The sequence below is a fragment of the Mobula hypostoma genome, chromosome 2, assembly GCF_963921235.1.
Source record: "Mobula hypostoma chromosome 2, sMobHyp1.1, whole genome shotgun sequence".
In the NCBI taxonomy this organism is placed as follows: domain Eukaryota; kingdom Metazoa; phylum Chordata; class Chondrichthyes; order Myliobatiformes; family Myliobatidae; genus Mobula; species Mobula hypostoma.
Window position 1 is genome coordinate 190,848,319 of NC_086098.1, and position 17,254 is coordinate 190,865,572.

At 41.3% G+C, this 17,254-nt stretch overlaps 1 protein-coding gene across 7 annotated transcripts in view; it reads left to right on the forward strand.

Annotated features, from left to right (window-relative positions):
* The window catches only part of LOC134342756 (receptor-type tyrosine-protein phosphatase T-like), a 1,640,095-nt gene that overhangs the window by 1,192,008 nt on the left and 430,833 nt on the right, over window positions 1-17,254 (forward strand). For all 7 annotated transcript variants that reach the window (XM_063041291.1, XM_063041286.1, XM_063041287.1 and 4 more), the window contains exon 11: window positions 1,231-1,333. In XM_063041291.1, coding sequence (XP_062897361.1) covers window positions 1,231-1,333 — 103 coding nt within the window. The remainder of the gene's footprint in view (window positions 1-1,230; window positions 1,334-17,254) is intronic.

Here is a 17,254-nt window from a genome sequence, read left to right on the forward strand (position 1 = left end):
GAAATCAAAGGAGCTGGTTGTGGATTACAGGAGGAATGGAGACAGACTAACCCCTATTGACATCAATGGATCTGGGGTTGAGAGGGTAAACAGCTTTAAGTTCCTCGGAATCCACATCACCTAGGACCTCACGTGGTGTGTACAAACCAGCTGTGGGGTGAAAAAGGCACAACAGCGCCTCTTTCACCACAGATGGTTGAGGAAGTTTGATACGGGCCCTAAATCCTAAGAACATTCCACAGGGGCACAACTGAAAGCATCCTGGCTGGCTGCATCGCTGCCTGGTATGGGAACTGTAGGATTCTGCAGAATGGTGTGGACAGCCCAGCGCATCTGTAGATGTGAAATGCCCACTATTCAGGACATTTACAGAGGGCCCAAAGGATCATTGGGGACCCAAGTCATCCCAACTGCAATCTATTCCAGCTGTTACCATCCAGGAAATGGTGCCGCAGCATAAAAACCAAGACCAACAGGCTCCAGAACAGCTGCTTCCACCAGGCCATTTTTTGCTGATTTGAGTGTATTTCTATGTTACATTGACTGTTCTATTCATTATAAATTACTATGATTGCACATTGCACATTTAGATGGAGACATAACGTAAAAATTTTTGCTCATGTATGTGAAGGATGTAATAAAATAAAGTCAATTCAATTCAAAAGAATAGTTTTGTAAGTAAGATTCCAGCACTTTATAAATAGTAGCATTTTAAGATTGTGCTCTCCTATTACAGAGATATTTTTATAAATGTTTAGATGCCTTTAAGGGTTGAATTTGAATTTCCTACCTATTTTTAAATAGTTACAAAAATTTGGGATGGAAGAATGAGTTCATTGGAAACAAAGCAATTTCCTGTTTGGAAAGGAGGGTTATTCAAAATGAAAAATGTGCACCCATCCCTTCTCTAAGGAATGCTGAATTCAGCCTATTTTCAACCATAAGCCATACAAATGAACTTCTCCGCCAGCCAGTTTATCAATATAATAAAAACTATTTTCTACCAACCAACATGGGGTTACAGTAATAGGGCATTGTTAATGCTTACTGATGACAATCTCAGTTAAGGATAGATAAATGACGCAGTGGAACACAAATGTGGCATCCTCCGTGAGCAGTAAGCGTGAAGAGATAATGAAATTATTGAATGGATAGGCTGTTCTGAGTTTGTAATCTCTATTTTGATTCCCTTCTCCACCTGTTTATACTCCTTCTGATTTTTCTTGGTAGCTCCCTCCATGCCACTGTATGACACTGACAGCCCTCTGAATGAGACTGACACAACAATCACAGTCCTATTGAAGCCAGCTCAATCAAGAGGAGCTCCAATCAGGTAAAAATGATTTTGAAAGTTGGTCATAATTCTAAGAAGCAAATTCTAAAAGTAGAAATACATAGACTTCATTACCTTATGGATTTATATTATACATTTATATAACACAATCATGATAAGTTCTATAACATATAGACACCATATAAATTGATTTTTATTTTTCATAATACTCATCTGACTTGCTATTTTCTGTGTTAATCAATATGGTAAGCTTCCATATATTGATACATTTAATGTATGACTTTGTATTAAATATGAAGCATTGACATAATGCTATCAGTTTATTTATAAAAGTATCGTCATTAGACTAAGCACCCAGTTGGATTTCTCGACAACTGCATATGATTGATGACACAGTTGTGCATCATAGTCATCATGTGTGATTTGAAAATAGTGATTATGAATTGCCATTTATATAACACAATCATGAAAATTTCAATTTATGCAGCTTCTTTAACCATTTCTGAAAATTTTAACAGTACTGAATTACTTTGCTTTACAAGTAGCTTTATAATATTAGTTCCAACTACTGAATTGAAATATGCATAATACATGTCAAAATTCTAGGGGAACCATATTTCAAAATGAATTCATAACTTACAATTTTCCTTCACAAACTTGTGCTTCCAAGAAATCTCAAAGGATTTGGAATGATACATCATTAGTCAATTTCCTGAACAGTTTTGCCCAAAATAAAGAGTATAATAGTTGTAGAGATTAGAATGTACTTTTTTGGGTAATTTACCTTAATTTTTCTTTTTCATTTGGTCAGCCACTTCACATGTATCTAACATGAATCAGTCAATATCATAGCATGCCTTGTGTCTGTTTTTATACACAACTTGTAATATTATATTTAATTTCTTTGTAATCCAGTTGAATGCTTCTGTTATTTATATATTTATTTATTGTGATACAGCGCAGAGCAAGCATTTCCAACCCTCTGAGTCACACCATCCAGCAACCCCCGAGTTAACCCTAGTCTAATCATGGGACAGTTTATGATGACCAATTAACCTACTAACTGTTATGTTCGTGGACTGTGGGAGGAAAATGGAGCACCCAGAGGGAACCCTGTGGTCACGGGGAGAACGTACAAACACCTAACAGACAGTGGTGGGTTATTGCAGATTAAATGTATGTTTGAGCCTGAGGGGGAATCAAGGGTTGAAAGGATCAGGCAGGGAAGATAAGTTGAGGCTAAGGTAATACTGAATGGCAGAAAACATGGACTTACTATGCTCCTATCTACCATGTTCTGATGACCTAATTTACATGCAAGAGCAAAGCATAAAACTGTGAGAGTCAAACTGATCCATAGTGCAAAACAAAAGCTAAGAGGGCTGATAATGTTAGTCAGGTAAGCTTAAAGGCAATGCACAGTAACAGACAGATAAAACACATGAATTAACAGGACAAGTGGATGCAAGTAGTATTATTATGGAAAGATGGCTGCATGATGACCATGAAAGAAGAGTGAACATTGATTGGTATGTATATAACATTAAGAAGGAACTATCAAAAGGGGAAAGAAGATGGGATAGCGGTGTTACAGTGTTAATCAAAGAAGTAATCAATGTGACATCTGATACAGTATTAGAATAAGTGATGCTATAGCCATATTGCGGGGATTGTCTATTGACTCCTAAACAGTTGTGGTGATGCAGTGGAAGAAATCAAACATGAAATTAGAGGTGTACATGATAAGTGTACAATTTTAATCTTATTGTCTTTATATATGGACTGTTTAAATCAAGCTACCAATAATACTCTAGAAGAGAAATAGCTCGATTGTGCATTTTTTAGACCAACGTATTGAGAAACAATTAGAGAACAGATTATCCGAAACAGTACATTGTGTGTTGAAAAAGATATAATTAACAGTCTTGTGTGTGGTCCATTAGACATCATAACATGATAGAATTTTTCATTAAGATGGAAAGTAAAGTAGTGGAGTTTGAAACTAGATTCCTGAATTTGAACAAAGGAAACCATAAAGATATGTGGAGTAAGTTACTGTGACAGAATGGGGAGCTTCACTAACTGGTTCAATAGTGAAAATGAAGTGGATACTATTTTTTTTAATTTACAGGTGAATTTTAATAATGATTCATTCCACTCAGGCAAAAATCGAATGGTTGAGCTGTGACCGGTACATGAAATTAAACATAGTAATATATCCACATAAATTTGCAGAAAAGCAGCAGGCCAGAAGATTGGAAGCAGGTTAGGATTAAGCAAAGGATGATCAAAAGATTTATTAAAACAATGAAAATACTTTCTCAGAGTAAACCTGCATAATAATTGATTTTAAAGGCTTCTGTAAATATGTCAAAAATGTTAGTGAAGGCAAATATATGTTCCCTACCATCTGAAACAGTGAAAATTAGGGATTTTAAAAAAAAATGACAGAGTAATTAAACACATACTTTGTTTCTGACTTCATGAAAGGGAATATGATTCACCTCCCAGACACATCAGGAAACTAAGGGTCTAGAGAGAGGGAGGAACTGAAGGAAATTAGTGTTAGTGAAGAAACAGTGCTAAAGAAATGAATGGGATAAAGGATGGCAAATCCCCCTCGACCTGATCATCTAAGTCCCAGAATACTAACAGAAGTAGGCCTAAAAATAATAGTTGCTTTGGTTGGACATCATCCAAAATTCTTTCAGACTCTGAGCAATTCCTGCAGGTCAGAGAGCAACAAATGTAACCCCATTATTCTAAAAAGGGGAAAGAAACAAATCCTCATTATAGCAAAGATGTGGAAGCTTTACAGAAGTGCAGAGGAGATTTACCAGGATACTGCCTGAATTAGAGAAAAAGTCTTATGATGAAAAGTTGAGCGAGCAATGTTTTTCTCTTTGGAACAAAAGAGGATGAGATGTGTATAAGATTATAAGAGGCATGAATAGAGTTGAGAATTGGCTGACAGGCAATAACAATGAATAGGAATAAACAGGTCCTTTTCCCAGAAGGTAGGCAGTGACTAATACCACAGGGATCCATGCTTGGGCTCAGTTATTCAGGAGAGATTATTTATTTGGATGAGGGATCCAAATAGCATTTCCAGATGGTAGACAACACAAAGTGTAAGTGGAGGTGGAATGAGAGGGTGAGAGTTTAAGGGTTCATAGGAGACAGGAGTTCAATGAGGATGGTGCTAAGAAGTTTCAAAGTGACATAGGGAAGTTGGATGAGTGGGAAAATGTATGCCAGGTGCAGGACAATATGGATAAATGTAAGATTTTCCACTCTAAATCTAAAATTAAAAAAGTCAGACCTTTATAGTTTGGGCAAGGGAAGAGCGCAACAAGCCCGGATTCCTGGTATACCTGTTGCTGAGAGCAAGCATTTGGGTCCAGGAAACAATTAGGAAGTCAGTGCAAAATTGGACATCGATGCAAGAGGGTTAGAGATCAAACACAAGAACGTCTTGGCGGAACTGCATCTGGACTTTTGTGTAGGTTTTGGTCTTCATATACAAAAGAAGATCTCATAAAAACCTCAATTAATTCCAACAGTAAAAGCAAGAGGATGTTTCAATTAGATGCAGGAGAATGATTTGGATGCCTGGAAATTTCAAAACCAAGGGTCATATCCTTAGGATATAGGATATGAGATTTAGCACATTGGGAGCAATGTGCTAATCTCAGAGAGTGGTAAAAGTATGAAATTCTTCATGACAGATGACAGTGGAGGTCAAGTCATTAAATATATTCAGGGAGGGGATGAGTGTAGTTTTTAATGTTGAAGGGATCAATGACTATGAGGAGAAGGCAGAAACAGGTTAGTTAATAAGACCAAAGAACTGATCATGGACTTCAAATGGGTAAGATGAGGGAACACACACCAGTCTTCGTAGAGGGATCAGAAGTGGAAAGAGTTAGCAATTTCAAATTCCTGGGTGCCAACATCTGTGAGGATCTATCCTGGACCCAACATATTGATGCAGTTACAAAGAAGGCACAACAGCAGAGATGTTTTATTAGGAGTTTGAGGAGATTTGGTATGCCACTAAAGACGCTTGTTAATGTCTACAGATTTACAGCAGAGAGCAATCTAACTGATAGCATGACCATCTGGCATGGGGAGGGGTGCTACTACACAGGATTGAAGTAAACTGCAGAGAGTTGCATACTTAGTCAGCTCCATTATAGGCACTAGCTTCTGTAGTATCCAGGACATCTTCAAGGTGCAATGATGCCTCAAAGAGGCAGCGTCCATCATGAAGGACCCCCATCACCCAGATCATGCTTTGTTCTCATTGGCACCATTAGGAAGGAGGTACAGAAGCCTGAAGGCACACATTCGACGATTCAGAAACAGCTTCTTCCCCTCTGCCATCTGATTTCTGAATAGATATTGAACCCATAAATATTACCACACTACTTTTATATTTTTATTTGTAGCTGTTTATTTTATTTAACTATTTAGATACATATGCTTACTGTAATTCACGTTATCTTCTTCTATTATTATGTATCACATTGTACAGCTGTTGCAGTTAAAACAAATTTCACAACATATGCTGGTGATATTAAACCTAATTCTGATAAAAATGGATCATCAATCATGATTATATTGAATGGTGGGGCAGACGCAAGGAGTTGAATAGCCTATTCCTGGTCCTATTCTCTATATTTTAATTGGTTCTATGTCATATCAGAGTGAAAAAAGAATTGGAGATTCTTGATCTGGAATTTCTAAGGAGCATTCATTTTTACGTAACTTAATTGAGAAAAAAGAGGAACAGTATACATTGGGGAGGGCAAAACAGCCTTAACAGCTACTATCAGACCTCCTCTGTGGTAACAAAGTGAAGATATTGGGACACAATGCATAATGCATAGTAATCAAGCTGGGTTTGTTAATATGTTGCAAATCTTGTCTTCAGCGAGACATCAGCTTGTTCTACTCTGCATAACTTGATATCCAAAAAGACATCTAAACATGAGAATTTTGTGGTCAGTTAATCACAATGGTGATGGGGCAAAATAACGGGATCACTGTTGTGGAGAGGGATACTCAGTTACATCATCTCTGGGCATCATCAATTTAATCTCATTTACCTAGCACCGTATATTTTATTCTGACCATAGCCATTATGCCTTCTCCACTGCCTCTAAATTCCTGACGTGCCCTTTCACTTGGCAATGAAAGGTGACATTGAATTTCATTGGCCTTATAAAACCAGGATATTAAGCATGACAATGCTGCATTGTCCAACTGAGCTTTCTGGAGTTTGATAGTAATTATATGTTTTTAAACATATTATGTCATCATTCACAATCAATGTACCTAATTGAAATTTGTTCAGTGCTCTGAAATGCTTTGAATCCCCACACTCCATCACGTGTGTATCTGTATTTGTCTTCCCTATGCATAACAGAGTAATATATAATGAAGAGGTGCAGCAGAGGCCAAAGGATTTGAGAGTAAATTGTCCAGTTAGAAGACAAAATGTCTCTTTTGTTATCCTTGCTTAACAAATAAAAAGTGGTACTTCTAACTGGTCAGAGAATTTGGATGTAAGCCTTTGCAAGGAAACCTCTGCCAGATTTGCATAGTTGCTGCAGAAATATGATTCAACATAACAATTAGAAAATCGGATCTAATTTATTGCCATGACAACAAAGCTTTCACGGTTATTCCACTCAAAGTGGTCACAAATTCTAGAGTCTTCACATGAATAGTTAAATATGGGGAGAAAATCAGAATCTGCCATCAATCATACCTCATTGAAGATGAGAGCATTTAATTCCTGATTTGTTGTCTAAGACTTGAGTATGATTGACTGTTCAGTTTTCTTCATGACATTATTGTTACAGGACGACATTTCCCCACAATTAATGCCAGTAGTTAATATGGGGAAGCTGAAATTCACACTGTAGTGTCTTCCTTGGAAAGTTTTCAGATTATTAATTTGAATTAGTGAGTGAGAGAGACATCTTTGTAGGGCAGGAGCCATTTGAAAAGAATGTCTCATCAGGAGTGAGTCATAATTTGCAGTAGCAAGTTTGAGAGAGAAATTATTGCAGGACAGGAGCCATTTGAAAAGAACACAGTTAATCAGGAGTGGCAAATTAAATATAATGTTGGGAAGTGTATGGTCATGCACTTTGGTGGAAGAAATAAATCGGCAGACTATTACTTAGATGGGGAAAGAATTCAAAATGCAGAGTTGTATGGGATTTGGGAGTCCTTGTGCAAGATACCCTAAAAGTTAACCTCCAGATTGAGTCGGTGGTGAAGAAGGCAAATGCAATGTTGGCATTCATTTCTGGAGGTATAGAATATAATAGCAGAGGTGTGATGTTGAGACACTCATGAGACCACACTTGAAGTATTGCGTGCAGTTTTGGGCTCCTTATTTTAGAAAGGATATACTGACTGGAGAAGGTTCAGAGAAGATTCATGAGAATGATCCCAGGAATGAAAGGGTTACTGTATGAAGTATGTCTGGCACCTCTTGGGCTGTATTCCCTGGAGTTCAGGAGAATGAGGGGGAAATCTCATAGAAACATTCCAAATGTTAAAAGTCCTGAACAGATTAGATATGGAAAAGTCATTTCCCATGGTAGGGGAGTCTAGGTCAAGAGGGCATGACTTCAGGATTGAAGGACATCCATTTAGGACAGATGTGCAGAAATTGCTTTAGTCAGAGAGTGATAAATTTGTGGAATTTGTTGCCATGAGCGGCTGTGGAGGCCAAGTCATTGGGTGCATTTAAGGCAGAGATAGACAGGTTCTTGATTAGCCATGGCCTCAAAGGATATGGGGAGAAATCAGGGGAGTGGGGATGACTGGAAAAATTGGATCAGCCATGATTGAATGGCAGAGCAGACTCAATGGGCTGAATGGTCTACTTCTGCTCCTATATCTTATGGTCTTATTGTCTTTTAGTCATGGTGGGAATAGAATAATAGTACAGACGAATTAATGGCTGAGGAACTAGTGCAGGGGAAGGGCTTCAGGTTCTTGGATCAATGAAGCCTCTTCTGGGGCAGGGGTGATCTGTACAGGAGGGACAGGTTGCACCTGAACTGGAGGGGATCCAATATCCTGGCCAGGAGGTTTGATAGTGCTACTCAAACGATTTAAGCTAGTTTAGTAGGGGGATGGGAACCAAAGCACCAGATCAGAAAGTGGAGGGGTGGAGAAGAAGGTAGATGTGAAAGCCAGTAAAAACATGCAGGAGCAAAGTAATATATATGATAGGATGGATAGTTTGAAGTGTGTGTATCTTACTGCTGGGAGTATTGTGGGTAAAGTTGATGAACTGAGGTCATGGACCTGTACATGGAAGTATGATGTTGTGACTATTACAGCAACCTAGTTAGGAGAGGGATAAGAATGGGTTCTTAATGTCCCAGGTTTTCAAATTTTTAGAAAAGATAGTGAGGGAGGTAACTTGGGGGTGCACTCAGAGGGGACATTATAGAGGGCTCATTGACTGAGTCTATATATGTAGAGCTCAAAAGTGTGCAATCACTCTGCTGGGCTTGTACTACAGCCCCCTCCCCTCTCCCCCAATAACCATCAGGGCGTTAAGGAACAGATATACAGGCAGATTAAAGAAAGGTGTGAAAACAAGGATCATTGTCATGGGGACTTCAGCTTCCCGAATATAAATTGGAAACTTATGAGTGAAAAAGTTTTTTTAGATAGGCAGAATTTGTGCATTCAGGAGGGTTTCTTATGTAACCCTAGGTTCGGCTAGCGGCTTAATCTAGGGGAAGACAACTCTGGCCCAGCCAAACCTAAGAAATCTTGTTTGGGTGGATGCTGCATGATGTGTCCCCTGTTACAAATCAGTACCATGAAATAACAAACAGTACACAATATACAATTAAACACTTGAGCTTTATAATTCTTAATTTGACTGCAGGGTTAGTAAAGAAAACAGAAGAAAATAGGCCCATTCTCATGAAACAGTCTAATGTGCAACGTTGGAGCTCACTGTTTTCCCGTCTGTTCGTTCTCCATCGATTTCCCCCCGGGCGTTGGCTCCCAACACTTTTCCAAGTCCACTCCATCCTGCAGTCTACGACTTCCCCATTCTGGCACCTTCTCTTTCCATCTGCTGCCGAACAAAAGACCGCAAAACCTTCGCTCGGGCACACAAGAAAGAAAAACATCTCCCCTCATTGGCCAACACACATTCCGAAGCCCCCATTATCTCTAGTCATAACCCAAACACTGTGCTACAGAGAAACCATTACATCAGCAGGGAAACCTTTCCCAGGTGGTTACACTCTCCCCCCATCAAATTTAGTCACGTCTCATGACTTTGAGATAATTTGCCAACCCTTCCTGCAAGACACGAAGTCCAATCCAGGTGTAAAAAGCACTGACATAGCTCCCCAGAACGGTAGGGGCCTCGCTCTGTTCCCCCGGTGCTACATAGGCCAGTCTATCAGGTGGTTTCCTAATTCTCTGAGACCTCCGTTCCCCCTCACCTCACTCTTCAGGTTCCAATACTACTGGGGATAATCCTGGTCTACCTGGCGAGGCTTCTCCCAGCCTATCGCTCATGGTCACCTGCAACTCAGACCCCTCTGTCCCTTGGCTAAGCCCTGCTTCATCCCTTGCAGGGTCCCGCTGCAACCCTGGCTGTCCACAGATAGCTCCACTAATTTCACCTGACTCAGTGGGAGAAGGGTTGGGAGTCTCTTCCTCAATCAATGGGGAGTTAGCAAAAGGCAGCATATACCACACATCCAGATCCTCATCCTCCAAATCAGTATCCCTCTCAGAGGTGGGGGCCAGCTTAACCTCTCCGACTGTTGACCGTGCAGTCACCCCATGTCCCTGCAATCCATAGGTCTTTGCAACCCACAAATGTCCAGAATCATCATGAAGTGACTTCAATACAATCCTCCGATACTTCTCCGGCAGAACCAGCTGGGATTGCTGAGGTCAGTCCAGAGGTGACGTGACCCGGTATGGGATCTGGTTCCACAACTCCAGCCGGGGCCATTCTCTTAGTAATGGGGGCACCACAGCATGTTTCGGCTTCTCCACCTGAGCCATGTCTCTCTTCTCGACCACTGACCAAATGGTACCGATGCCCGGGTCATCTCACTGAGTGGCTGTCACTTCCCCAGAACTCAATTCCAGCCAACTGATTTGTCTTCAGAGCAGTAAGGTTACAGTAAACTTGTGGAATGTTGTCATCAGGAGCTCCCAATTGATCTACTGCTCGATCCTGCCCTTGCTTTCCTTCTGCCTTCACCATGAGGGCAAACTGACATATGGCCTTCACCCCCAGGGCAGGAACGTTCTCTCACTGTTCGTTCCTGTCCAGCCCCTCATGCGCATGTCAGTTCAAAGCATCTGTATCAATGTTCCTGCTTCCCAGCCAGTACTTCAGGCTGAAATCATAGGCAGACCATGCCACTAACCACCGATGGCCTGTGGCATCCAATTTCGCCGAGGTTAGGATACATGTTAAGGGAGTGTTGTCCATTTTCACCTCAAACTTGACTCCATTAAGGTAGTCACTCAGCTTAAACACCACAACCCATTTCAATGCTGGAAACTCCAATTTGTGCATGGGATGGTTTTTCTCAGAGGGTGACAGACTCCAGCTGACAACTGCAGTGGGTCTCAATCCAATGCCCTGATCCTGATACAGGATGCCCCCGAAGCCCTCTCAGCTGGCATCCATACACAGTACATATGGCAAGCGGAGGTCTGCAAAAGCCAGTACTGGTGCCTGGGTCAGCAGTTCCTTCAGCACCAGAAGGGCCTTTCACATTTCACATCCCACCTCGGTCGAAATGGCATCCAACCTGATGGCATGAACATTGACTTCTCAAACTTCCGCTAATGCCCCACCTCCCCCTCATACCCCATCCGTTATTTATTTATATACACACAGTCCTTTTCTCTCTCTCCTTTTTCTCCCTCTGTCCCCCTCACTATACTCCTTGCCCATCCTCTGGGCTTTTTCCCCCCTCCCCCTTTTCTTTCTCCTTAGGCCTCCTGTCCCATGATCCTCTCATATCCCTTTCACCAATCAACTGTCCAGCTCTTGGCTCCATCCCTCCCCCTCCTGTCTTCTCCTGGCATTGACAATAAACTGGACTGGTCAAAGAACACTGAGGCTGTCTACAAGAAGGGACAGAGCCGTCTTTATTTCCTGAGGAGACTGAGGTTCTCTAACATCTGCCGGACAATGCTGAGGATGTTCTACGAGTCTGTGGTGGCCAGTGCTATCATGTTTGCTGTTGTGTGCTGGGGCAGCAGGCTGACGGTAGCAGACACCAACAGAATCAACAAATTCATTCGGAAGGCCAGTGATGTTGTGGGGATGGAACTGGACTCTCTCACAGTGGTGTCTGAAAAATGCTGTATAAGTTGCATGCCATCTTGGTCAATCTCTCCCATCCACTACATAATGTACTGGGTGGGCACAGGAGAATATTCAGCCAGAGACTCATTCCACCGAGATGCAACGCAGAGCGTCATAGGAAGTCATTCCCGCCTGTGGCCATCAAACTTTACAACTCCTCCCTTGGAGGGTCAGACACCCTGAGCCAATAGGCTGGTCCTGGACTTATTTCATAATTTACTGGCATAATTTACATTTTACTATTTAATTATTTATGGTGCAACTGTAACGAAAACCAATTTCCCCTGGGATTAATAAAGTATGACTACTACTACTACCATCATTTCTGATCTCCCCCTCCCCCTCCCACTTTCAAATCCCTTACAAGCTCTTCTTTCAGTTAGTCCTGACAAAGGGTCTGGGCCCGAAACGTCAACTGTACCTCTTCCTAGAGATGCTGCCTGGCCTGCTGCATTCACCAGCAACTTTTATGTGTGTTGCTTGAAATTCCAGCATCCAACAACATCAATCCCGAACGATACCCCCACAGTTGTAACTCTTGGTTCGGCTAGCGGCTTAATCTAGGGTAAGACCCCCTCCGGCCTGACTGAACTTAAGAAATCTTGTTTGGGTGGATGCTGCATGATGTGTTTCCCTACTACAAATCAGTACAAACAGTACACAATATTTAATTGTATAATTGATTGAGCTTTATAATTCTTAATTTGACTGCAGGGTTAGTAAAGAAAACAAAAGAAAATAGGCCCATTCTCATGAAACAGTCTAATGTGCAACGTTGGAGCTCACTGTTTTCCCGTCTGTTCGTTCTCCATCGATATCCCCCCGGGCGTTGACTCCCAACACTTTTCCAAGTCCACTCCATCCTGCAGTCTACGACTTCCCCATTCTGGCATCTTCTCTTTCCATCTTCTGCCTAACAAAAGACCGCAAAACCTTTGCTCGGACACACAAGAAAGAAGAACAACTCCCCTCATTGGCCAACGCACATTCCGAAGCTCCCGTTATCTCTAGTCATAACCCAAGCACTCTGCTACAGAGAAACCATTACATCAGCAGGGAAACCTTTCCCAGGTCGTTACACTTAATTCAATTTGTGGATAGTCCGACAAAAGTAGGGGCTGTCATTGGACCTGGTGTTGGGTAATGAGCCTGGCCAGGTGACTGACAACCTTTCAATGGGTGAGCTGTTAGGAAACAGTGACCACAACTCCTTAAGTTTTAAGATAACTATAGATAGATGGGCTGAATTTGTCAGGTGTGTTCAAGAAGGATTCCTGACACAGTATGTGGACCGGCCGACAAGAGGACAGGCCATACTGGATCTAGTTCTGGGTAATGAACCTAGTCAGGTGGCAGAGCCCTTGGTGGGGGAGCATTTTGGTGAGAGTGACCACAACTCCCTTAGCTTCATCATAGCTATGGAAAAAGATAATAACACACAAAATGGGAAAGTGCTTAACTGGGGAACAGCTAACTATGAAGGGATGAGGCAGGAACTAGTGAGAGTAAATTGGAAACAGATGTTCAAGGGTGAAAGCACAGAAGTAATGTGGAGGAAGCTTAAGGACCACTTGTGCTGGGTTCACGATAGGTTTGTCCCACTGAGACAAGGAAAAAATTGTAGGAAAAGGGAACCGTGGCTGACGAAACACGTGAGGCAACTCACCAAGAGGAAAAAGGAACCATATGTTAGATTTAAGAAGCAGGAAGCAGGAGGGATGCATGAGAAATATAGGGTAGCCAGGAAGGAGCTTAAGAAAGGACTTAGGAGAGCTCAAAGGGGGCATGAGAAGGACTTGGCATGTAGGATTAAGGAGAACTCCAAAGCGCTCTATGCGTATGTGAAGAACAGAAGGATGACAAGAGTGAAGGTGAGGCCTCTAAAGGATAAAGAAGGCAAAGTGGATAAAGTGGAGGAGGTTGGGGAGGCCCTAAATAAATACTTTGCTCCAGTATTCACAAGTGAAAAGGAACTTGATCAGGGTGAGGTCGAAATAGAACAGGCCTGTGTGCTGGACAATGTGGAGATTAAGGAAGAAGAAGTGTTGGATCTTCTTTAAAACAGCAAGATTGATAAGTCCCCAGGGCCGGATGTAATATACCCCAGTTTGCTGTGGGAAGTGAGAGAAGAGATCGCTGGAGCAGTAGCTATGATCTTTGAATCCTCTTTGGTTGCAGGGGAGGTGCCGGAGGATTGGAGAATGGCAAATGTAGTTTCCTTGTTTAAAAAAGGTAATAGGGAGAATCCTGGGAACTATAGACTGGTGAGTCTTACGTCGATGGTCTGCAAACTATTGGAAAGGATTCTTAAGAATAGGATCTACAAGCATTTGGAGAAGTACAGTCTACTCAAGGATAGTCAACATGGCTTTGTGTGGGGAAGGCCGTGCTTCACGAGCCTAACTGAGTTTTTTGAAGAAGTAGCAAAAGAAATTGATGAGGGTAGGGCAGTAAGTGTGGTCTACATGGATTTTAGCAAGACATTTAACAAGGTCCCCCATGAGAGACTCATCCAGAAAGTCATGAGGCATGGGATCAGAGGAACCTTGGCTGTTTGGATAAAAAATTGGCTTAAAGGAAGAAAGCAGAGGGTAGTAGTGGAAGGAAAGTATTTTGCCAGGAGGTCGGTGACTAGTGGAGCGCTGCAAGGATCTGTCCTGGGACCCCTGCTCTTTGTGATTTTTATAAATGACCTGGATGAAGAGGTGGAAGGATGGGTGAGTAAGTTTGTGGATGACAACGAAGATTGGAGGAGTTGTGGATGGAGCTGTAGGTTGTCGAAGGTTACAAGAGGATACAGACAGGACGCAGAGTTGGGCAGAAAAGTGGCAGATGGAGTTCAATCCGCATAAGTGTGAGGTGATGCATTTTGGAAAGACAAACCAGAAGGCTGAGTACAGGGTTAATGGTCGGTTACTTAAGAGTGTGGATGAACAGAGTGATCTTGGGGTTCAAATCCATAATCCCTCAAGGTCGCTGCACAGGTTGATAGGATAGATAAGAAGGCCTATGGGATGCTAGGCTTCATTGACAGAGGGATTGAGTTTAAGAGTAGAGAGGTCATGTTACAACCCTACAAATCTCTGGTGAGACCACACTTAGAGTATTGTGTTCAGTTCTGGTCACCTCATTATAGGAAGAATGTGGAAGCTATGGAGAGGGTGCGGAGGAGAGTTACCAGGATGTTGCCTGAATTGGAAAACAAGTCTTATGAGGCAAGGTTAGCAGAGCTGGGACTTTTCTCTTTGGAATGTAGAAGGATGCGAGGGAACTTGATAGAGCTCTACAAGATTATGAGAGGCATAGATAGGGTGGAGAGCCAGTACCTGTTTCCCAGGACACGAATAGCAAACACCAGAGGGCATATGTACAAAGTTAAAGGAGGGAAGTTTAGGGGAGACATCAGAGGTAAGTTTTTTACACAGAGGGTTGTGGGTGCCTGGATTGACTTGCCAGGGATGGTGGTGGAGGCTAAAACATTAGGGATATTTAAGAGTCTCTTTGACACGCACATGGATGAAAGAAAAATAGGGGGTTACGGGGTAGTGTAGGTTTAGAACGTTTTTTTTGAGGGATATATGGGTCGGTACAACATCGCGGGTCGAAGGGCCCGTACTGTGCTGTAGTATTCTAGTGTCTAGTGTCTAATAAGGATAAGTATGGACCTTGTGGGAGAACATTAAATTGGAGCAGGGCAAATTACTAGAGTATTAGGCAGGAAAAGGGGTACAGGAATTGGGAACAGCTGTTTTCAAGCTGATGTGTGGAGGGTATTTAAATACCTACTGCACTAAGTAAAGGACAGGTATGTTCCAGTCAGAAGGAAGGATAAGAATGGCAAGGTAAGGCAATCTTGGATGTTGAGAGAGGTGATGAATTTAGTTAAGAAGAAAAGGGGAAAGTATGTAAAACTCAGGAAGCTAGAATCAAACAGAGCTAGAAAGTTATAAAGAAGCCAGAAAAGAGCTCTGGAAGGGAATTAGGAAAGCTAGGAGGGGCCATGAAAAGTCCTTGCAAGTATAGACTAGTGGATTCTGTAGATTATAGAACAGATGTCAGATTAAAAGGGAGCAGGTCTCAATTAACTGTTTATTAAAGCAAGGAAGGGTCCTGACATAAGTCATGACAAAAAATGCTTCAGGCTATTCTAATGGATGAAAAGAACAGCTGGAGCTGACAAAGCTAAGGTAGATTTCTGGAAGAAAAATCATGTTTGCCAGATATGCTGGAGGTCCTGATGCAGGGCTTCAACCCAAAACATCAACAATTCCTTTGTTTCCACTGATACAGCTCAACCCACTGAGTTCCTCGAGTAAATTGTTTTGTGCTCCAGATTCAAGCATCTGCAGTATTTTGTTTCTCTATAGGAGGATGTAATTAGTTAAATGGATAAGGGAAAACCAATGGACATGATGTACTTAGGTCTTCAGAAAACATTTGCTGGGGTCCCATATAAAAGATTAACGTAAAGTGTATGGTACTGGGGCAAATGCATTGACATGGATTTACAGTTAGTTGACAGACAAGAAATAGGTGGAAGAAGGGCCTTTTGCATGGTTGAATACAAAACTAATTGTATTCTTCAGCGATTTATAATGTACATCAATGACATGGTCAGGAGAACAATGCATTATTTTGAACTTTTCCAACAATGCTCAACTTTGTGGAGATGTGAGTAATGAGGAGACATCAAGGCACTTTAGACAGGATAAGCAAGAGAGCAAAAACATGGCAGATGCAGTGCAAAATGGATGAATCTGAAATTATCTACAATGGTAACAATATCAGTATGGAACATGTTCTTTAAAAAGGTGTAATAATTGTAATGTGCTCTGGTATTGGAATAGATGATGACCTTGATAATATTGAAATATCTCAAAGGACCAAATGTCCTAACCTTAACCTTAATGTCCTGATGAAGGGTCTCATCCCAAAATGTTTTGTGTTTATTTCCCTTTGTAGATACTGCTTAACCTATTGAGTTCCTCCAGTATTTTGTACAGTGTGTGTTGCTCAAGATTTCCAGCATCTACAGAATCTCTTGTGTCCTAATCCTGCTTCAATATTTTATGTTTCTATGTAATTTTATCACCTGCACTCTGAATATTACTTTAAAAAACATTTTTGTTGTCTTATTACGGGGGTTCAGTTAACTCCAAGAACACTCTGTCTAATTTATCCTATTTAAACACAACTTAATACTTGGCTTTTGGTAAATAGTTCTCTCATCCAACATGCTGGCTACATTTCAATATAATGTAGTTGCTCGAATCTTAATCGAATTAATTGTTGCTCTCTGTTTATCGTATGTTAACAGCATTTTCGCAAATGTTTGTGCATCAATTATATTTCAACTGAGAACACAGATGGTTTCAGAAGTATTTTTTCCCACAACACATCTGGAGAAGGACGGGATTTGGATTTTAAAATCCATCTGTGAAAAATCAACTACAAAGCCAAGGAAATGCGGTTGATAGATGTGCATTTATTTTACTGTTGCATTAGATATATTAAAACTTTAAAAATAAATAATTTAAATGAGAAGAACCAGACTTTCTTCT